Source organism: Penicillium nucicola (assembly GCF_028828085.1).
Source record: "Penicillium nucicola strain IBT 29836 chromosome Unknown utg000010l, whole genome shotgun sequence".
Classification (NCBI taxonomy): domain Eukaryota; kingdom Fungi; phylum Ascomycota; class Eurotiomycetes; order Eurotiales; family Aspergillaceae; genus Penicillium; species Penicillium nucicola.
This window is the reverse complement of record NW_026643134.1, coordinates 5935767-5956439: the sequence shown is the minus strand read 5'-3', so window position 1 is coordinate 5956439 and position 20673 is coordinate 5935767. Positions and strand designations below refer to the sequence as shown.

The 20673-nt window shown below is 50.2% G+C and overlaps 10 protein-coding genes across 10 annotated transcripts; 4 read left to right on the top strand and 6 right to left on the bottom strand.

The window, feature by feature from the left end:
• Positions 1-7: 7 nt before the first annotated feature.
• Positions 8-1584, top strand: N7511_010821 (DUF1593 domain-containing protein; the record flags this gene model as incomplete). The annotated part of the gene is made up of 2 exons (XM_057133198.1): positions 8-316; positions 382-1584. 2 exons carry the CDS (start codon positions 8-10, stop codon positions 1582-1584), a joined length of 1512 nt encoding a protein of 503 aa, XP_056981186.1.
• A 300-nt stretch (positions 1585-1884) lies between these two features.
• N7511_010820 (sigma-70 region 2 family protein) lies at positions 1885-3825 on the bottom strand (the record flags this gene model as incomplete). Its single annotated transcript, XM_057133197.1, has 1 exon — positions 1885-3825. The coding sequence occupies one exon, from the start codon at positions 3823-3825 to the stop codon at positions 1885-1887; it is 1941 nt and encodes a 646-aa protein (XP_056981185.1).
• Positions 3826-6763: 2938 nt separating this feature from the next.
• N7511_010819 (putative PHD transcription factor) lies at positions 6764-9342 on the top strand (the record flags this gene model as incomplete). Its single annotated transcript, XM_057133196.1, has 2 exons — positions 6764-8324; positions 8378-9342. 2 exons carry the CDS (start codon positions 6764-6766, stop codon positions 9340-9342), a joined length of 2526 nt encoding a protein of 841 aa, XP_056981184.1.
• Positions 9343-9686: 344 nt separating this feature from the next.
• N7511_010818 (uncharacterized protein) lies at positions 9687-10802 on the bottom strand (the record flags this gene model as incomplete). Its single annotated transcript, XM_057133195.1, has 1 exon — positions 9687-10802. The coding sequence occupies one exon, from the start codon at positions 10800-10802 to the stop codon at positions 9687-9689; it is 1116 nt and encodes a 371-aa protein (XP_056981183.1).
• Positions 10803-11059: 257 nt separating this feature from the next.
• N7511_010817 (F-box domain protein) lies at positions 11060-12148 on the bottom strand (the record flags this gene model as incomplete). The annotated part of the gene is made up of 1 exon (XM_057133194.1): positions 11060-12148. The coding sequence occupies one exon, from the start codon at positions 12146-12148 to the stop codon at positions 11060-11062; it is 1089 nt and encodes a 362-aa protein (XP_056981182.1).
• Positions 12149-12816: 668 nt separating this feature from the next.
• On the top strand, positions 12817-14126 carry N7511_010816 (cobalamin-independent methionine synthase II family protein; the record flags this gene model as incomplete). The annotated part of the gene is made up of 3 exons (XM_057133193.1): positions 12817-13036; positions 13083-13499; positions 13555-14126. 3 exons carry the CDS (start codon positions 12817-12819, stop codon positions 14124-14126), a joined length of 1209 nt encoding a protein of 402 aa, XP_056981181.1.
• Positions 14127-14647: 521 nt separating this feature from the next.
• On the bottom strand, positions 14648-14953 carry N7511_010815 (hypervirulence associated TUDOR domain-containing protein; the record flags this gene model as incomplete). The annotated part of the gene is made up of 2 exons (XM_057133192.1): positions 14648-14829; positions 14905-14953. The coding sequence occupies 2 exons, from the start codon at positions 14951-14953 to the stop codon at positions 14648-14650; spliced, it is 231 nt and encodes a 76-aa protein (XP_056981180.1).
• A 735-nt stretch (positions 14954-15688) lies between these two features.
• Positions 15689-16412, bottom strand: N7511_010814 (ADP-ribosylation factor family protein; the record flags this gene model as incomplete). Its single annotated transcript, XM_057133191.1, has 4 exons — positions 15689-15730; positions 15783-15895; positions 15947-16252; positions 16319-16412. 4 exons carry the CDS (start codon positions 16410-16412, stop codon positions 15689-15691), a joined length of 555 nt encoding a protein of 184 aa, XP_056981179.1.
• A 480-nt stretch (positions 16413-16892) lies between these two features.
• Positions 16893-19217, top strand: ccg9 (putative trehalose synthase (Ccg-9); the record flags this gene model as incomplete). The annotated part of the gene is made up of 5 exons (XM_057133190.1): positions 16893-17006; positions 17065-17759; positions 17809-18273; positions 18326-18435; positions 18505-19217. The coding sequence occupies 5 exons, from the start codon at positions 16893-16895 to the stop codon at positions 19215-19217; spliced, it is 2097 nt and encodes a 698-aa protein (XP_056981178.1).
• A 218-nt stretch (positions 19218-19435) lies between these two features.
• N7511_010812 (dynactin subunit 5) lies at positions 19436-20131 on the bottom strand (the record flags this gene model as incomplete). Its single annotated transcript, XM_057133189.1, has 2 exons — positions 19436-20005; positions 20090-20131. 2 exons carry the CDS (start codon positions 20129-20131, stop codon positions 19436-19438), a joined length of 612 nt encoding a protein of 203 aa, XP_056981177.1.
• Positions 20132-20673: the final 542 nt, after the last annotated feature.

Here is a 20673-nt window from a genome sequence, read left to right as displayed (position 1 = left end):
CCATATCATGGCATCCCAGGACAAACTCCAATCCTTCCCCTCCAAGCCGCGCGTATTCATCCTCAGCGACATCTCCAACGAACCCGACGATGCAGAGTCTCTAGTCCGCTATCTGCTCTACTCCAACCAGTTCCGCACCGAAGGCCTGGTAGCATGTACATCAACATGGATGAAAAACAAAGTCTGTCCGCAGGACATGCACAAGATCGTGGACGGCTACGAGAAAGTAGTAGACAACCTGAATGCGCACGCGCATCCAGACGATCCATACCCAACACCTGAATCCCTACGATCTCTGATCAAAAAGGGCGCAGAGGTACCGTCCCGTCTCGTCCCACCAGCCAATCTAATCCAATCCCTCCAAGCTGACCCACACTCCAGAGCTACGGCATGACAGCCGTAGGCGACACCATACCCCTAAGCGAAGGCGCAGAAGCCCTACTAGACCGCATCGAAGCCCCAGACGCAGCGACACAGAACAACCCGCTCTGGATCCTCTGCTGGGGCGGCACGAACGTCCTAGCCTCGGCACTACTAAAGCTAAGCAAGACGCACACGCCAGAAGAAGCAGCAAGACTGCGGTCCAAGCTGCGCGTGTATGCCATCTCCGACCAAGACGACACAGGCCTCTGGATCAGAACCACATACCCGGATCTATTCTACATCTGTTCCGTGCACGGCTGGAACCAGTACGGAAATGCGACTTGGGCGGGCATTTCCGGTGATGCGTGGTATGGGTTTGATCGGGGCGGTCCTGATCCGAGCATGATCAGTGCGGAGTGGATTAAGGACAATATTCAGATCGGGCCGTTTGGGGTGACGTATCCTGATTTTATGTTTATTCCTGAGGGGGATACGCCTACTTTTTTGTATCTTGTTCAGAATGGACTTGGGGTGGCTGAGCGGCCTGGGTTTGGGGGTTGGGGTGGGAGGTATGTTTCTACGCGTGGGGATGAGGGGGAGGTCAATGGGCATTATAGTGATACGGCGGATGAGGTCGTTGGGCTTGATGGGAGGAGCTACAAGTCCAATCATGCGACTATTTGGCGCTGGAGGGAGGCGTTCCAGGTTGATTTTGCGGCTAGGATGCAGTGGTCTCTATCTTCTGATTTGAAGACTGCGAATCATCATCCTGTGGCGATTGTCAATGGAACGACTGGCCCGGCACCGTTGGAACTGGATGTCGAGGCCGGGGGTGTGGTAAGGCTTGATGCTTCGGCTTCTTATGATCCAGACCCGACGGATTCGCTCACGTTCAGGTGGTATCAGTATAAGGACCCGAGTGCGACTCAGTGGGCTGTGCAGTATGAGGTTGGAGAACTCAGAATTGAGACTTTGAATGAGGATGGTAGTGTTGTGGAGGTTCAGGTGCCTCCGGCTGACAAGTGTTGCGTTGAATTGATTAGTCGTCGGGCTATTGCTAAGGGACAGTTGCTTCATTTGATTTTGGAGGTGAAGGACAACGGGGTTCCTGCTTTGACTACTTATCGGCGGGTTGTTATTCAGGCTACGAATGAGAAATTGTTAGGCGGTGGTGGGGGTGCTGAGGCTATTGGTGATGTTATGAAGGATGTGAAGCAATGAGTGTTGGCAGATAGATGCCATGTTTGTTCAAAATTTGCAAAGGTTCGAAAAGAGGTGGAAGCACCAGTAATTTATAACTAACTTATCTCATAGAGTTCTTGTGTCATCAATCATTCAAAGTGTACTGTCGATAATAATGTGGAAGGCATATAAAGAAGACTCTTTCGTATATGAAGAGTATCAAAATAAACCCCGAAATAGCCCCAGATATCCAACCCGATCTAAATCCATATGGCAATGCTTTCCAGACACAAGCCATTCAAATTATTTAACCCCCCTTAAAAAAGACCGTCAAAAGAATCAATCGATCAAAGAGCGCATAAGATAACTCGTCAAAGGTGCATCAAGAATCTCCTGACGAAGATCTGCCTCCCAAAGAGCCATACAGGGCTCCTGAACTTGCAGCGTCAAGCACGAGAACAAAAAGTCACTGACCCGATACCAAGACTCAGCACACAACCGCTTCGCAATCTTCAGCATACGGCCAGCATACCACGGACGGTAAGCAGGCGAGGAAGCAGTCGGTCCGTATTGCGAGTAGTCGGGCAAATGCTCGAGTGAAGCAGGAGAAAACTCGATGCTGCCGTCATTACATTCCAATAGAATTTGGAGAATCGCTTCGACGGAGCCACTCATTCCGACCTCACTGTCGATCATTGCGGTCTCCAGGGTGCTGAGGAACAGGCTTGCACGGGCCGGTGTATATCGATAGTCCCAGAGAGCGGCATTAAGAATTATTAATGCGGTAATGCGGGCGACCATTTGTTTTCTGCCCCCGACCGAGGTGAAACGAGCTCCAGGAGGCGCGGAGAGCACGTCATTGAGGATTGATGTGTCTTGCACGGTGGTTTGGCGGGTCAAGTGGGAAGATTCGGGATTGTCACGCTGATATAAGGAGAGTTGTTCACAGCGCCGAAGGAAGTCAAGAAATTCTTCGCATTGAAGCTTAATTTCGTCAACTGGGGTTGTATTTGTGGGTGGTGGGAATGTAGGTTGAGTTTTTGGTTCCGGACTGGGTGAGAGGTCTAGGGCGGAAGAAGTAGAGTATGGTGGTGATGGCATTGAGTGGATGTTTTGCGTAGATTGGTGTGAGTATTCGGAGGCAATGGCAGCTGGTTGCTCATATTGATAGAAGAAACTCGGTCCATGAGTTTCATACCCAGACAGAATATAGTCTTGCCAATTGATAAGCTTTCCCAGACGGGTATAGGCGAATGCAGCAGGACCGCCACGGGCTCGAATCATCTCGCGAGCAGCGCGCATGTGCACCCAGCTGATCTCTTTGTGACCTGGTCTTGGATCAAAATCTTCTAGAGCTGCAGCGCTAAGACAAGAGATGATCGCGACATCGGAGATATCGTGGGGATTGTTGGAAAGGTGTTCGCGAAGCATGGTAACGGCCCGATCTCGATGCAAAAGAGTATCTGGAGTTTCACTCTCACTGCGTACCCAGGCCCACGTGTTTGCCGCATGGACAATGATGGTATTTTGGAAAGCGACGGCACCCTTCATCCCCTCCGGTACAAAGACGGCAGTGTACCAATTATGGGCCTTGGCCGAGCGGAAATGAGAGCCGTAAGAGCACGCGGGCATGGTATTCACATAGAAATCAAATAATCTCTGCCCATCTAGATCCAAATCCACCGGAAGGGTCTTGAATGGGTCTGTCCGGGCTGCACTCATGATCGTCTTGGGTGAATGCATGAGCTCATACGGTGTTGTTGGCGCAGACGGCCAAGAGGGGCTGTTGAAATCCCTATCCTGACTCTGCGCGCTTTGCGGGGATATGTCGAAGTAATCATGTGGCGCGATGACTACCGCATGAGATTGGTGGGGAGATGGTCGGAAAGGCAAGATTTGGAGGCCTTTCTCATCCTGCACAAACAACTTATTTGATGGAAGGCGCTGAGTAGTTTTATCTTGACAGATTTCCTCAATGTCTTCGTCTTCAGTCGACAGCTCGGTCTTTTCTGGCTTTTTCCCTTTCGCCCCCTTGTTGTCTTTGGAACCCTTTGCCGTATTTCGCTTTGAAGCCCGGCTGTTCTTTGGTCGCCCGCGCTTGGGTTGTGGGGTTTCCTCTTCACTGTCACTCTGGCGACCACCTTTCTTCTGGCGCATATATTCCTGCATGACATGACGCTTGACTTGAGTCAAGTTGGTCCGACTATTGTTGGACGAGTCGATGAACTGCCACCGCATATTGCCGTCTTGATTGCTCGCGTTGGGGTCTGAACTGGCCATGATGCTAAACAAGAGAGAGGAACATGGGAAACCAGGATAGATTGATAAAAACAAAAACGGGGGTGGATCGGCGAACCGAGCACAAAACGTCCGTACATCAAAAGGCGGAGACTGAAAATCCCAGAATATAGAGAAATGTGAGACAAAAAGATCCACGGACAAGGGGGGTTCGTTCTCCCCACCGGTGATTAGGCTACTTTCACCGAACTAAGCAGAGTCCGGAATAGTGGCCTCATGCCGACACGTGTGGGCCGAGTTTGGGGGCCGAATGAGACGGTTCGGCTCGAGTGATTGCAGCGATGAAGAGGTGAACGGAGAGGTCTGCTTGTGACGAAATTGACTCTGGCCCAAATCGGGTTAGATTCGATGCAGTCCACAATTTAGAGAGGCTCCACTGGAGGGTTGAGATATCCCGGAGACGGAGGGAGAGAGGGCAGAACAGGACAGAACAGGGCAGAACAGGGCAGAACAGGGCAGAACAGATGCGCAAGGAACCTAAGTATCGACCCTGGACAACCTGGCTATGCTGTCGCCGTTTCATTTAGCGAATAGAACTCATCGCTAGTGGAAGGCGTAGCAGAGCTTAACTAAATAGGGTCTCGGGCGGATTCCGCTAGTGTGCTGTGGGTCTTGGCATGGATCAGCATGGGTTGCTGAGCCCTGGGATATGGCACTGGAAACAAGTGCATTGGCGTGTGATAGAACATATAATCCGGCGGGGCGGTTGGACTACTTGTCACGGTGCGAGCATCCCGGGAAACGGGACGACAGCCTTCGTATATGCTTCCTAATCGAGCCCAAGATAGGTTGATTGCGCTAAAGAGGAGCAGTAAGCGCACCATACTGTCGGGTTCAGTCTATCTGAGAGAATGCTGGGATATACCAGTCCATCAGTACTGTACATGTCTCACACCAATGTCTGTTCATGGCCTGGTATAGGTTCAGTATCAAATTGCCACATCTACGCCCCCCTCTCTCCCCCACTGAATCTTACTTGCTCCACCACGACATACCATCCTGGGCATAGTCTTGGCTGATCACCGGCTTACATTGACCTCTGCAGATATCCTACTGTACATGTGTTTCTTTTAGTATACCCGCTCTCCACACCCCTTCCTAACGACATGTACCCTCATTCCGCTACCAATCCTGTCAGATCATGTGAATATCCGTTGACCAGGGTGTTCATGCGAGAGCGCCCTGAGATTACTGTACTTTGAAGTTACAACGCCACTCGCTAAACGTGTCTCACTTGGATGTGGTGTCAAGATAGGCTTTGCGGATATCCACAGTGCCGATTCAGCCCTGAACGTTGAAACGTTGCAAGGCAGAGCCCCAGTAGATCTCCGCGGAAGCGTCCCAGTCTTCGTAGCCGTCAAGCCCGAGTATGATCCAGGTGTGAATGAGGAAGCCGACTGCAAGGTCATTCAGTCATCCTCAGCGGCGATGAGGTCTGTCTGTAATCCGGTCAATTTATGTAATCCGGTCATTTCATCTATACCGGTGAATTAATCTGCAAGCCCCCGGAGCCGATTGTGGCTGTTGCTTCATTCGCATTCCGTCGGGCCACAGGTCGAGCCACGACCATGCACACCGACAGCGAAACAAGGTTTCAAGGAGCAAGGATAATACAAGGATGGATGCATATATATTTCCCAGGAACGGTGGCTCTGTTTTGACCGGTGTCAGTGGAGACAGCCCATCAGCGCCACTTTAAGCCGTCAGCATGCTTAGAATAGAAAGCTGAGACAAGGACCTGCATGTCGGCTATCGCGATGCGTTTGCTTATACGTGGGCCCGCCATGTATCATCCCACCCAATCGAGTGCATTGCTTATGGGGCCAAAACCTTCAGGCGATCGCGGAGCGGGAAGGGGTCCAAGGGACGACTCGGAGACGGTGATGACTCCGGGGGAGCTGTGAGACATGAACACGGGATGGCTCATGCGCAGAGAGGTCATCAATGTCTGCCAGGCTTGCCAAGTATGATGCCCCTGTTGTTTTCGTCTCGAGGGTTGACGTCACGCCATAGAAGGCTTATGGGGAGAAGTTCGTGGCCGACTGTCTGGTAAGCGCGGGATCTATTGGTGCACAGGTCCACCTTCTCAATTAGTCAATAATTAAATGAGGTTTCCAGACTGCTGGAATCCTTAGTGGCAATCCTGCCAGTGGAGTTTAACTGTTTGCTTGCGCACTGAGAATCGTAGAATGAAGTCAAAGTGAAAACGGGAAGAGAATCAATGGATCGTAGAGACTGCCCAAGGAATGGCTGCTTGTTCTGACTATCAGATACAAATGACCCAGATCAAATCAGGTTCCAGGTTATCATCGTGTGCCAAAATTAAAAGCATTGGAGATTGTGTGTAGCTGTGTACGGTAGGTGCAGACGTGTCGATGGCCGAGATGAGGAGTAGCTGTCGCGTGTCGGGAAATTACTCACCGCCTTCGCTTTTCAGTCCCTGAGCTCCGCAACTCCGATAATGTTCACCCCAGGTTCAAGTCACAACTCACCCTATCCAAGCTCAGTTCGGGGGTTTGCATATTCAACAAGTCTTTTTAAGGCGCTCAAATCTCCAAACCACACAAATCACACTCCATCGACGACATTGGAGCAGACTGATATCTCCAATCGACAGTGGGATTGCGCCAGGATTCGATAATCAACACACGCCCTCCGAACATTTTCCCACCCTTTAACCGCAGATCGCGTGGTCTGCAACTTTCCCCAACAAGACTCGCTACTCCATTACCCACATGCAGCTCCCATAATGCCTCCAGCATTCACAGCAGAACTTGTATCGGTTTAGCTTTCTGCCAGCGCCCTTCCTTCCCGACAGCCAAAACATTCACAGTCTCCGCAAGACTCATCTTTACAGCATCATCAGACCATCTTTTGAACCGCGCAATCTCCTTCTTCATCCTCACCGGAAAACTCGAACATGGCGGATATGAAGGCGGCCGGCGCAAACCAGATGAACGGGTCTACGGCGCCCATGCAAATGCGAAACCCCTACGAAACCAACCCTAATCGCATCCCCAACGATGACCCGTTCCTCGCCAAAAGTGCGCAATATGGTCGTTATGCGCCGAGCGATGAGGATTTCATTCCTCGTTTCATGCAGTGGTATCAGCCCGACCCAGAAGTGAACGCGTTTTGGGAGGGCATTGCGCAGAAATATTGTACACCAGATCATTCGCTCCACATCACAGGGCCGAGGGAGGCGTTCGCTGCTGGGAGTATAATCATTTGGGTTGACCGCCAGCTGGCGAATGGCGCGATGGCGGAGCGATACACCTGTGCCAATGAGAATGAATTATCTGCGGCGCGGAAGGCAGAGGACATCCTCCGGGAGATCGGTGTTTCAGTGCCAGTGATCTATTTTTGCGGAAAGATCGAGGAGAGGAATGTTACAATCGAGTCTAGGATTCCCGGTGTTTCGCTGGACGTTGCATGGAGATATCTTGACGCAAACCAGATTAATATCATGAAGAATCAGTGTCGCCAGATCTTACAGGTCCTAGGTACAATTGGCTCGCCCTCAAACGAACCCTCCTACGTCTCCTCCGCGCTCAATTCCCAAACACCGCCTTCCGTCGAGCCTCGTGAGCGAGATATCTTGTTCTCGGAAAAGGAGCAGGATGAAGATCTATGCCTAGCACACAATGACTTGACTCGAAGCAACATTATCGCTCGGGATGATCGAATTGTGGGAATTGCTGGTTGGCGACAATGCGGGTATTTTGGCCCCATCAGAGCCAACAAGGTCCACCGCCTCTTCAGAGATGCGCCACGGAACGAGAACGACCATCTTGAGAAGGCAGACACCTGGGCTGACCTCTACGATGGTGATTATGACCCTGCAAAAGGTGCTTCGCTAGTCGCGACCCAAGACACAGCTCTGCCTTCAGTCAAGACCGAACCAACAAGCTCTACTTTGGACAAATTCCCCATCAGCGACGACTTCGATACGAAATCATTCGGTTACGATGGGGCGGACGACTACCCGACGTCGAAGAAAGTCTCTGACCTCAGGCACGGGGTGACGTCCAGGGCATCCTCATCTGACCGATCATCACCAGCAAACTCGGTGAAGCCATCAAACAAAAAGCCTGCAGGCAGCGCCGCCAAGAAAGGAACCGCCAAAAAGCCAGCACCAAAAAAGCGCAAAGTGAATGACGCAGATGCAGACAGCCTCGACGAGCGCCGTTCCAATACGCCAGTCTCCCGAGCTAGCAAGACCCCTGCAAGGAAACAAGGATCCGTTTCTATAGCAGGATCGCCAGCACCCGAAGAGAAGAAAAGGCCCAGAAAGAAGGGACCTAAGGCAGCCGCCGAGGATGATGATGACGACTTCGACGAGAATGCACTCTTTTGTGTTTGTCGCCGACCTGATAACCATACCTGGATGATTGGGTGCGACGGCGACTGTGACGATTGGTACCATGGAAAATGTGTCAACATGCACCCGCGAGATGCGGAATTGATCGAGCGGTATATCTGTAAGTCATATCTTACACTAAGAAACTCATTATAAACGCTAACTTCGCAACAGGCCCGAAGTGTGCAAGTGAGGGCAAAGGACACACGACATGGAAACCAATGTGCCGTCTAGTCGAGTGCCGTAAACCGGCGCGCGCCACGCGAAACAACCCGAGCAAATACTGCTCTGATGATCATGGCCGGGAATTTATGCGCCAACAGACCCAACAGCTCAAGGCCAAGGCAAATAAAACCAAGGGCCTCTTCGAAGACTTGGGTAGCATGGGTGGCATTCTCACAGCCAGTGACCTAAAAGCCGCCATCATGGGCGTATCATCCACACATGAATTCCGAACACTCGGAGACAGAATCGTCTCCCCTCCACCCGAAGCCAACGAGACAGAATCCAGTCCAACGGATGACAAACCTCCATCCCAGTCGAAGAGCGGGAAATGGTTAAATTTCGACGTCTACGCCGAAGGCACAGAATATTCACCCGACGAAATTGCCAAAATCGAAAATCTCCGCAAACGACACGAAGGATTGATCCATCGCAAGGAAATGCTCACTGCACGCTCGACATTCGTATCACTCCTCCGCCCTCGAGCAAAGGGCATCGTCGAAAAATTAAAACAGCACGAGCCTAAAGGTGGCTGGAAAGATATCTGCGGGTTTGACTCAAGACTTTCCTGGTCTGACGAGGAATTCGACGAGTGGCGACTCTCAGAATCGGGACAAAAAGCTTTGGCGGAGGGCACAGTCGAAACTTTGGCTGCCGGCTATCGTTGTACCACTGATGCAGACGGCGATACAGCCATGGACGGCGAAGCCGACACTAGCATCACAGCCTTGACGCAAGGAGTTTGCACGAAGAAGCGGTGCGAGAGACATAAACAGTGGATTAAGGTTCAGCAGCAAGATATCGTCTTCGAAGAGGAGACTGCCGCGCAAGATCTTGCCAAGTGCGAGGAAGAGGCGAAATCTGTTGTTGAGAGAGGTGTTATGCGGAAATGGGCTGAAAGGGATAACACCGTCTGAGATGGCCATTCGTTCTATCACTGGTGTCAATTCTCCTTGGCCTCCAGCAACAAAAGCTTGATTCCCCTTTTATATTGCAGGGGACTTTTTTTTTTCCTTTTTCCTTTTTCAAAAGGTCCATGGGTTGGAGCCGGGGTTTGCATTTGCGGGTTATCATATGTCAACCCTACTCTTGACGGCGGCAAAGGCATATCGTATTGCTTTTTCTGGGACCTATTGCATCCAAACCGGCGCTTTACTTTACTTACCAGGAGGTGGACATACTTATAACTTAGGATACTTCTTGTAAGATTATGGATAATTTCATCGAGACCCATCAAACTCCGCCTTTCCCCTTTTCATCACTAGTACAGAATCTCTCGATGCTCATTCCAAACCCCCCATTTCCCAAGACTGCCCCCAATCCGATCCTTAATAACCTCAAGCACCTGCACCCGTCGAACATCAGAAACAAGGAAATGCGTATCCGTCCCCTGATCCAGCGTTTTCATAATCAGATTCGGAAACAGGAGAATCTCCGAATGAAACACAGAGTGAATAGCATAGTCAAGTGCCTTGACACTATCATCGCCCCGAGAATTCACACTTGCATGCACATGGGGAGACCCGGTCGAATGCGAATTTCTGCCCAAATCCGGATAAAACGGGCCCAATCCACTCATGTTCACAAGAACGATAGAGAGATGGGAATCGTGAGCCCGCGATAATGTCGTCAACGAGCGCAGCGCGGCTGTCAGTTTAGCTACGCCCTTTCCTGGATTTGAAGCGCGGATTACTCCTTCGATGAGGTAGTCTAGTCCAACTACTATCAACATGATTGCATCGGAACTTGAGTGGTGGGTTTCGCTTTCGGGGTTGTTTCGTGCTTCTTGGCGCTTTTGTTCGAGTTTGTATATCACTTCTGAGTATTGGCGGATGGCTTGTGCTGCTTCTTGGAAATCGGAGACTGCTAGGAGCTGGACAGTGTCCATTTTTTGGATGGCTTCTTTTTCTGTGAGACTTGGTTGGTCTTGGTCTTTTGGTGATGTTAGATCGTCAAAGAGGTTCTGTGGATCGAAGGCGTCGAAGTTGCCTGGGTATATTATGAATGTGCTGGGTTCTTTGTGTTGTGTTATGCTTCGGAGATGACTGGTTAAGAGATACCGGGGGATCTGTGGTCGGTCAATTTTATTGGACTTCTCGGGCTTGATAGTTCGTACCTCGCCGATGTATTCGTGTGTTTCTTCGCTTCGCCCTCGTAGCCTGGAGAATCCAAGGACTGTGCCGCAACGGAATACACTCTTGCTGTCTATGTGAACGCCCTTTTTCCAGTCATATTTCAGGTTCCATTCGTTGTCTGCAGCTGGGATATTGGATTGTGGAGCTGGGTTTTGGATGCTCGATTCTGACTGGCACAGCAGAGAATCAGCAAGGACTGGCAATGCAGGCTCTGCTGAATAGACACTTTTGGTGAATGCCATAGCCACTTGTTCGCAATATCTTGTGTTTCTACCAGTCGTGATATTTGATGGATCTACCACGCGTAGCAACGACTGATGGTAGGAAGAGATGAAGTGCGGGAGCGCGAGACCCACCGCTTCTTGGCTCAAGCTGTATACAGTTGAACATCTTTTCCACCACATATCATCATACAGTGCTTAGCGGAAGCAAACCGTACAATTTCACTATTTTCAAATTGTTGAACATATACGTAAGTTATATCACAATGCAATCAAGCTTAGTTACGCTTCCAAATCCCACGACCATCATGCACCCAACCCCCATCACCAATAACATCGTTCAAATTTGCGAGTAGATCATCCCTCACAGCTTCCACATGTAAATCACCGGATCTGAACTCTTTCAAACTTTCCATTTGGCTGACAGTGAACCCAATTAGAGAATACGAGGTTGCAAGCTCCATCCACGGATCGTTAGCATCCATGGAGCCTCGTTGTTCAATCTCGGTAACGTGGTTATTTCGATCAGGCGCCAATTGGACATCCAGACGTCGAAGAGAGCCCATTCTCAAGACGCCATCGAGTACAATTTGCACGTGATTGTAGAACGGGAAGACTGCTGTGTAAGAGAAGGTATTCAGACCATGTAATAGCAAGGGTAAATCCTTTGGCCGTTGAAGCGGCATGTTGTGCCCTTCGCCACGCATGATTCCCCATTCTCTGAGGATGGATGGGACACAGGAGAGAAAGTATTCGTAGTGGTTATATGCTTTTAGAGAAGATGACTCATTAAAGGCAATTGACGTCCAGGGACGGGCTCCCAGTAGACTTGTGCATGACTTCAAGTCTGGTAAGTTATGCGAGTTGTCAAATCTGCAACGTCGCGTTATATCCAGGATCTGCAGTGGGATATCAAATGCCCAGCTATGGCCATCCATGATTGGGCTGCCTATGGTTTCACCAATGAATGTTGGCGGCGCTAACACCATGATATGGGCAGGGTCCAGGTAAGAGAGGACTTGACGCCACCAAAAGGGGTCGGCTCGGTGATCCGGGCTGTTGTCTTCCACTGCTATGATGATAGAGGTCACATGTCGCGTGAGGTCTGATTTAGTCAGGAAGGAGAGAAAGGCCGGCTCATCATGCAGTTTCAGACGAGCATGAGTGAATAGCTGGGGTCGTACGAGCTGGAGAAAGCCAGACGAGCATTGTGCCAGATGCTTGAGGTCTTTGGTTGATGACTCGGTCAGTTGTAAACTTGGCGCATGATGTAGTCGTCTTGCCGATGGTGGCTCGGTATCCAGATATCCTATGATCTGATCCCAGAGCTCATTCGGAAGGCGCTCTACAGGGGAGAAAGCAGACATCTTGAGTCTTCCATATCACATGACAGTCGAGACGTCGGGAAAGACGAACAAAGTCAAGTGCCGGTTTCCCCACTTGACTTTTGCTGGGGCCTCCACTTGCTCCTTTGTCATCCGTGACTCAGCTGGGGGAGGGGAGTTTTCTTGAATCAATGGACTTCTTCAAGGGGATTGTACAGAGAAGGAGACGAATCAGATAGCCAGAGTTGCGAGGGGAGAGTCAATGATCGCAGTGGACTATCACGAAGCTGCGGAAATCCCCCGGGGGTGGCCCGTGCATATCCCAAAGCCAGCCTCGAATACGTGCCCGCACTGGCTGTCTATGGGAGCTCCTATATCGGCAGTCAGTGACTCTCGATGGTCATGGTGTGCAATAGCTAAGAGCCCTCCAAGTTCAAAAGAATCCAAATGATCGGCGAGATCGGAGTTGGAGTATGAAATCGACCGACTTTTATAGGCGAATGTGGAGAGCCTCAGGTCAGTGGGGCTAACCGTCTATGAAGCAATGGATGAAAAGGACGCCCCTCTCTTTTCTTGCTTCTCTTCTTTCTTTCTTTCTTCTCTCCTGATATCCTCTCAGATCCTCCCCAGGTCAGTTTGCATCCGGTTCAGACCTTTATGCATTGAACCATCACTCATCATCTCTTTATAGTTAATCTTCATACTTCACCATGGCTCCTCAACTCCACCAGCGCCCTCCTTTCCGCGCTGAGCACCTCGGTTCGCTCTTGCGCCCCAATGCGCTCTTGGATACCAAGATTGCTTTCGAGGCCGGCAAGATTCCCGAGTCTCAATTGACTGCAGTTGAGGACAAGGAAGTCAAGGACATTGTCGCAACCCAGCAGAAGCTCGGATATGCCGCTTTATCCGACGGCGAGTACCGTCGCCACAGTAAGAGCTCCAGAGACTCTGAGCCGAGTGAAGCTAACAGTCTCAGTGTTCTGGGGAACTTTCTTCCCCGGCCTTGACGGCTTCGAGGAGGTCAATGACGTCGATGTCGACGACTTCCGTCCCTATGCCCCTGATATTGCTGCTTTCCTCGAGGCTGGCCACAAGCCAGGTGAGAGTGTCATCTGTACCGGCAAGATCAAGCACGTAGGCAGCACCTACATCGACCAGTTCAAGTACCTTGCCAGTCAGGTTCCCGCCGAGGAGGTCGGCAACTTGAAGATCACTCTCGCTGCCCCCAACTGGTACCACCTCCGCTACCGCGAGGGCAAGGCTTACCCCAAGTCTGTGTACACCAACGACGAGGATTACTTTGGTGATATCGCCAAGGCCTACCAGGCCGAGTTGAAGATCCTGTATGACGCCGGCTGCCGCAACGTGCAGTTTGACGACCCCAACCTGGCCTGTAAGATAGATCCCATGCATCAAATGCACAATCACACAAGACTAACCTGCTCCAGACTTCTGCTCCGACAAGTTCCTGAACGGCTTCAAGGAAGACGCCCTGAACGTGTACAGTGCCGACGACATGTTCGAGAAGTACATCAAGCAATACAACGACATCACCGCCAACCTCCCCGCCGATCTGCACGTCGGTGTGCACCTGTGCCGCGGTAACTTCGTCGGCAGCCGTCACTTCTCCGAAGGCGGTTACGACCGCATCGCCATCAAGCTCTTCCAAGAGCTGAACGTGCACACCTACTACCTGGAGTACGACACCCCCCGCGCCGGTGGTTTCGAGCCCCTCAAGTTCCTGCCCACGCACAAGAACGTCATTTTGGGCGTTGTCACCTCCAAGTTCGCCACTATGGAGGATAAGGAGGAGATGAAGGCTCGCGTTATTGATGCTGCCAAGTTCATTGCCGAGGGTAACAACATCTCTCTCGATGCTGCCCTTAACCAGGTCGGTGTCAGCCCCCAGTGTGGATTCGCTTCCCACCGTGAGGGTAATGCTATTGACTGGGATGGCATGATCAACAAGCTGCAGTTGGTCCGGGATATCGCCAACGATATCTGGCCTAACCAGGCATAGACTGTTTCTATGTAATGACCCACCTTATACTCCCGTTTTGTACATTTTCATCTTTTCTTTTTCTTCATGGCTGGGGGGTTCTGGCATTCTCGGTTGCTTTTCAACATATGTGATCGGGTTGGGACCTTTTTGGCTGCGCAGCGTTGTTTTCTTGGGAAGTCTGGACGAAGGTTATGATTTATCTTTTTGAATGCCCACTTAACGTTTTTATTCTTGGATAGTCAGTGAGCGTCGGTTGAATTGATTTGGTTGAACTTTTAGTATGACTGTTTGCAAAGGGTGTGAAGGGTGTGAACCTTAGGCTTGTAGAGAATAGTAGTTGATTCGGTAATGACAGGAAGTCAAAGAGGGGGCAAGACCGATTTAAGCTGTTCAAGTGCATCCCAAGGTCCCCAGGATACGAATGACCCTAGCTGTTACACGTTCTGGCTTATAGATACACGCTACATAGAATGGATGATAGTGAATGAGAACCGGATAGTGAACCTACTCTCCAGTGATCTAGAGACTCATGCTACCCCCTACTCCGCCGGCCCATCAATGTTACACTCCTTAATAGCAGACCGCTTATGAGTATTCATATTTTCGATCTCATAACGAGGCATGTCATCCGAAGCAGAAACACTCCGGTCGGTCAGGTTTGTGTTTCCGGTGCTGAAATCGCGGATGATTCCGACGCTCTTGTTTGTTTTGGAGTTTGCGCCTGTTATACTGCCTATGAGCCTCTGCCTCTGTCTCCATGGAACAGCATAAATCGAAGAAGGTAGGCATATCATACCACCGACGGGTCTGTAGTTGACCTTTTGCCCTTTTTCGTAGTTGGGCATGGCTTTGGGTTCGATTTCAATCTCGAACCCAGCGGGACGGTGAGGTGTAGATATTGAATGGGGAATTGTTCTGGCGATTTAGTTGATCTTGGTTTCAACAAGATTCTCAACATCAGGCGAGTAATGTTGGCGGCCGCACTGGTCTGCGGCTCTATTTATGCCATCGTATAGTTGTGGATGGGACTTCCGCCGTCGTCACATTGACACTAGTGTCCAGTGTTCTCCATGTGCGTTCTGAATAAGCATTGACCTATACCAAGGCTCCAAGTAGTCAAATAGGCTTCAAGTAGGCTCGAATAGCCGAGAGGGATCCATGGCCTTGGGATTGATCGGAGATTGGTTCCGTGGGGATTCGTCAGATCTGATGACAGGCTGGTCAAAAAGATGTCATGTCCATTTCTATCAAATTGTAGAACTCTGTTCTCTTCCAATTCTGCAAATCATTCCCCCCGGCAGTTTAAACAATGGTATCGCCCGTGATATCAAGCGCAAGGTAGAATTAAAAAATTAAATTGGACCCAACAAGCCCATATAAGAACGGAGGGGATATCATAGAAGTGAAGGCAAGGCAATGAAACAGTAAACGAGAAGACAAAGGCCACAAAGGAAACAACAAGAAAATAAAAGCCCAAATGCTACGTCGTCTTGTCATCAAACACGGACATGAAGAGGAAATGCGAGATGTTGTACAACGAAGCTACTCCAGGAGCGCCTCTCGAGACCACCACGAGCATCTTATTTCTGGGGCTGGGTCTTGACGTTGTTTGAGAGCCAGGCCTGGGAGGGAGTTAAAGGTTGTTGCGAGGAAAAGGAGCAGAATATCACTTACCAGGCCCTCGAAAATACCTGTGCCATCTGTCGCGACACTGGGCGCAACGTACCAGAGCTTGTCCTTGAGCTTGGTCAGCTGAAGCTGCTGGGTGACTTCCTCGGGGCTCAGGTCTGCATATCGTTAGTCAATTGAACATCCAATCAGAGGAACGCGATACGTACGGCCGCCGATATCTTGCTTGTTGGCAAACACGAGAAGCAGAGCATCCTTCATTTCACGATCGTTGATGATCTTGTGCAGCTCCGAGCGAGCTTCCTCCATACGTGCTGTGTCGCTAGAATCAACCACGAAGATCAATCCTTGCGTGCCAGAGTAGTAGTGTCTCCAGAGGGGTCGAATCTTGTCCTGACCACCGACATCCCAGACATTGAACTTGACATTCTTGTAGGTCACGCTCTCGACGTTGAATCCGACAGTGGGAATGGTGGTCACATCCTGGTTGCTGAGTTTAAGTTTGTAGAGAATAGCTGTGAGGGAACAGGTGTTAGCCAATCTTCGTCCGAGGCTCAATTGAGACAGGTCTGGGATCATACTTGTCTTTCCAGCAGCATCTAGACCCAGCATAAGAATCCGCATCTCCTTCGTGCCAAAAATCTTGCCCATCATCTTGGATACTTGGCCACCCATGTTGGCGAGATTGGTACGCGGTTTGGGGGGAATCAGGAGTTGGAGAGAGCGGGGATATCAACAATTGGGACCCGCGTAAGTCAGTGCAACTGAGCACTGGCTGTGAAAATAGAGATTAAATTAAGGGACAGCACAGCCGTATAAAGAATGAAGGAAAAGAAGAAGAGATGCGATCGGCCTCCAATTTCCCTGAGGCGGGGGAAAAGGGGCTTGGCTGAGTCAGCCCACGAGGTGAAACAGCAACCTCGTGGGTTCCACTGTATAAACTGTTGATCATGTTGTTCTTCTGCTGATCTTGGTTGATCCTGGTTGATCCGAGTTGATCGTGATATAGAGAACTGCAGCTCGTGGCCATGGCCATTTACGAGAAGGACTACCATGGTTATATCCACGGTTTCTACGTCACTATGTGAAGTCACCCTTTAAACGGGGAAATCTTGTTCTATGCCAATTCTCCTTCCATTTCCTCCATGTAGCACCATGTCAGACAATAAGGGTGATAAACACAGTTTCGAGCGCCATGCTTCGGTGGCCCAGCAACGTCGGCTGTCGTTGCAGTTTGAGCGCAATGCTTGGCTAGGACCGCCATCTGATGTACGAGTGGCTGATACTGGAGACGGAGATGCCCGAGACTAACCATGAACCATGATAGACCATATACGCGGGTGTGGCCAGCTCTTTCTCAGATCATCACACATCACTGATTGCAATTGCAATCCGCGATACTACCTACCTGCTCGACTTCATCGAAAAGGAGTTTACAAATGGCCAGGCATGTGCGGGAGAAGCAACCAACTTCATCATATCCGAGTTGAAGCACTACTCCAAAGAGCATCTGGAGAAAATTGTCGGCTTGGCAATGCCCAGGCATGTCGCAGACCACTGTCCAGAACTCTGCTCGCGTCTCTGGGCCGAGCTCGACATCATTCCATTGGTTCTGCCAGAATCGAGCATGGTAGATGGGACAAGTGTCGGTCAGTCGATCAAAGCCCAGGGTCCATCTGCAGCAAGTGCGTGGGATCAGAAAACCGTTGATGAGCAAGCCGAATCTATGGCACGTAAGTGCGTGAGGTTGTTTGGACCAGAGAATATTCCCTTGTTGCAAGTTGGCTTCCTTGGTCTTGTGGAAGTAGACACAGCCTTTCATGTGCGTTTAGCCAACCTCAATGATTTCAAGAAAACGGTTTCTGGTCGAACGTGGTCAGCAGTGGAACATTACACCGCTGATTTGAAAGAACGCAATGTGAAAATTGCTTTTTTCAGCGCAACGCCTCAAGGTGGAGGTGTGGCTTTGATGCGGCATGCTCTCGTGCGACTCTCGCATTCTCTGGGCACTGATATCAAATGGTATCTATACCAACTCCCATTCTCCGACTGAGATATTGATCGTGCATAGGTATGTTCCGAAGCCTCGACCAGGCGTATTTAGAGTTACAAAAACAAACCACAACATCCTTCAAGGTGTTTCACATCCGGACGAACGCCTGACATCAGAGAACAAGGAATTGCTGCAAGTGTGGATCGAAGAGAATGCAAAACGATATTGGGCCCGCAATGGTGGCCCGCTTCTCGCCCCATCCGAAGGCGGTGCAGATGTGATCATCGTTGACGATCCCCAGATGCCTGGACTGATCCCTATTGCCAAAAACATAGCACCCGATCGACCAATCATTTTCCGAAGTCATATCCAAATTCGAAGTGATTTGGTTGGCCAGGCTGGGTCTCCGCAAGCAGAAGCGTGGGAGTTCTTATGGAAGCAGATCAAGCTTGCCGATTGCTTTATCAGTCATCCTGTGAGCGCCTTTGTGCCGCAGAATGTACCACCGGAAATCGTGGGTTATATGCCCGCATCAACCGACTGGTGAGGAACAAGTATCCCGGTAACTGTGTCTTATCTTGCTGACGTGGCGCAGGCTGGATGGACTGAACAAGAACATGCGGGACTGGGATGTGGCGCACTACGGCCGTGTCTTCAATGCAGCTTGCAGGAATTCGGAGATGGCACCTATCCAATACCCAGAAGGTTAGCAGATCAGCACCTCGAAGTCATTCTCTATTGGCAATCTATTCACTGCTGTCTACCACATTCTAGAATCCTACATCGTGCAAATTGCACGCTTCGATCCATCAAAGGGAATATTTGATGTGCTCGACTCATACAAAAAGTTCTATCACAGGCTAGTAGAAGAGCGTCCAGACCTAACACCCCCAAAGCTATTGATCTGCGGGCATGGATCTGTAGACGATCCCGACGGGGGTCCTATCTACGACGATATAATCGACCACCTAGAAAATGAGGTCCCTGATATTCGGCATCTGATTTGCGTGATGCGCCTAAAGCCATCTGATCAAGTCCTTAACGCCCTCTTGTCCAAGGCAGTCATCGCCCTGCAATTATCAACGCGCGAAGGGTTCGAGGTGAAAGTCTCGGAAGCAATCCACAAGGGTAAACCAGTGATCGCAACGCGTGCCGGTGGTATCCCACTGCAAATCGAAAATGGTAAGAACGGCTTCTTAGTCGATGTCGGGGACACTGATACTGTGGCACGACATCTCTTCGAGCTGTGGACGGATGAAGATATGTACAATCGCATGTCGGAATATGCTATCCACCATGTCAGCGATGAAGTCGGTACCGTTGGCAATGCCCTAAACTGGCTCTATCTTGCGTCAAAACTATCCCGTGGCGAACCCGTCCGACCCAATGGACGCTGGATCAATGACCTCGCATTCGAGGAAATCGGTGTTCCTGTGGGAGACGCACCACGGCTAACTCGCGCAGTCGAAGTTGAGAAAATGGGCTAGTCATTTATCTACTTTGGACCCAGGCGTTATGCGAATTATTGTTTATTTCTTGATGTAACTTGGTTCCTGTATTTGGACTAGATACTAAATTGATATCCGTACATAGTCTCGGAACATCTCAAACTAAATATGCACACAAACGCAACAAAAGCAACAGGGGGTATCACAAACACCAGTGTATGCTGAAAGCACACCGAAAACAACAAGCTCCTCCACAATCACGGTCTCCCTACAACGCGATATCTCTCCCTCGCCATACCACCCTCAGCCCCCTCAACCCCATATCCCTCTCCAACCTCGCCAACAATTCTAGCGGGCCGTCCACCAACAACACACCAACTGGGAACAACCATACCAGGCGGCACAACAGCCCCATCAAGAACATAAGCAAAGTCCTTGATAATAGCCATACTGCCTATGCTGGCCTCCTTCCCCACATGAACATGGTTACCAAGCGACGCAGCCTCAACAACGGCACCCTCGCCAACAAAGACATGGTCCCCAATCTTAAGCGGGTAGAATGAGTGCATGCCACGGTGGAGCCGGCTGGGTGGTCGAAGAATCGCACCCTTAGATATGTAGCTGTATCGACCAACTGTGATTGCGACGCTGGGTGCGTTTGACGGGGGTGTGCTTGGGTTCTTAGGGTCTTGGGCTGCGACGTTTGATGCGGTGCGGAAGAGGTCGCCGCGGATGACGGCTTCGGCTTGGATTACGGTCTTTCCGCCAAGGATAATGTGTTGTGTGCCATGAATTTGGGAGCGGCGGGAGATCTTGTTGCCCGTGTCCTGTTGTTGTGGTTAGATTGGATTGTATTGAGGGTGAGTAGGGGAGGTGCTGTAAGGTGGGGCGTTGGAGGGGGATTGACGTACTGTTTCGATATATTCGCTCTTTGCTACCTTTGGGGGAGGCATTTGGAAGGATCTGGGTACTTTTTGCCGGAGAAGCTGCAATTGCGAAAGTCAATGTCGAACTGCGGAGCTTGACCCCAGGATAACATTAACCTGCGGCAGAATAGTCCCAAAGGCGGTGAATAACTATATAACTCGACTGTAAACAACAGATTGAATGTCTTTGATTTGCTTGGGCTTGGCATCTACAGCGGATTCTGCTTCATATATCTGGGATTCATTCAACGGTTTTTGGATGGAAGTCAAGTCTATTAGCCCGTATCAAGGGAGTATTGTTCATTTATTGTCTATTGTTGTGAGCAAAAATATGTGTTCTACTCCTGCATATATAAGAGTTATTTCTACCTCTGTTTCATGCACCAAAGAGGTTTAAGTGACCAAGACACAAAAGCTCGGTCAAATGGAGGTGCATATAAAAGGTTCTTCGGATATTCAAGGAACCAACGCAAAAGTGATACGACCTTGCACATGCTGCCGAGTATCGCCGACAACCGCTTCAAATGTATACCAGAACACGAAATTTACCTTTTTACAAAAAGCCTTGA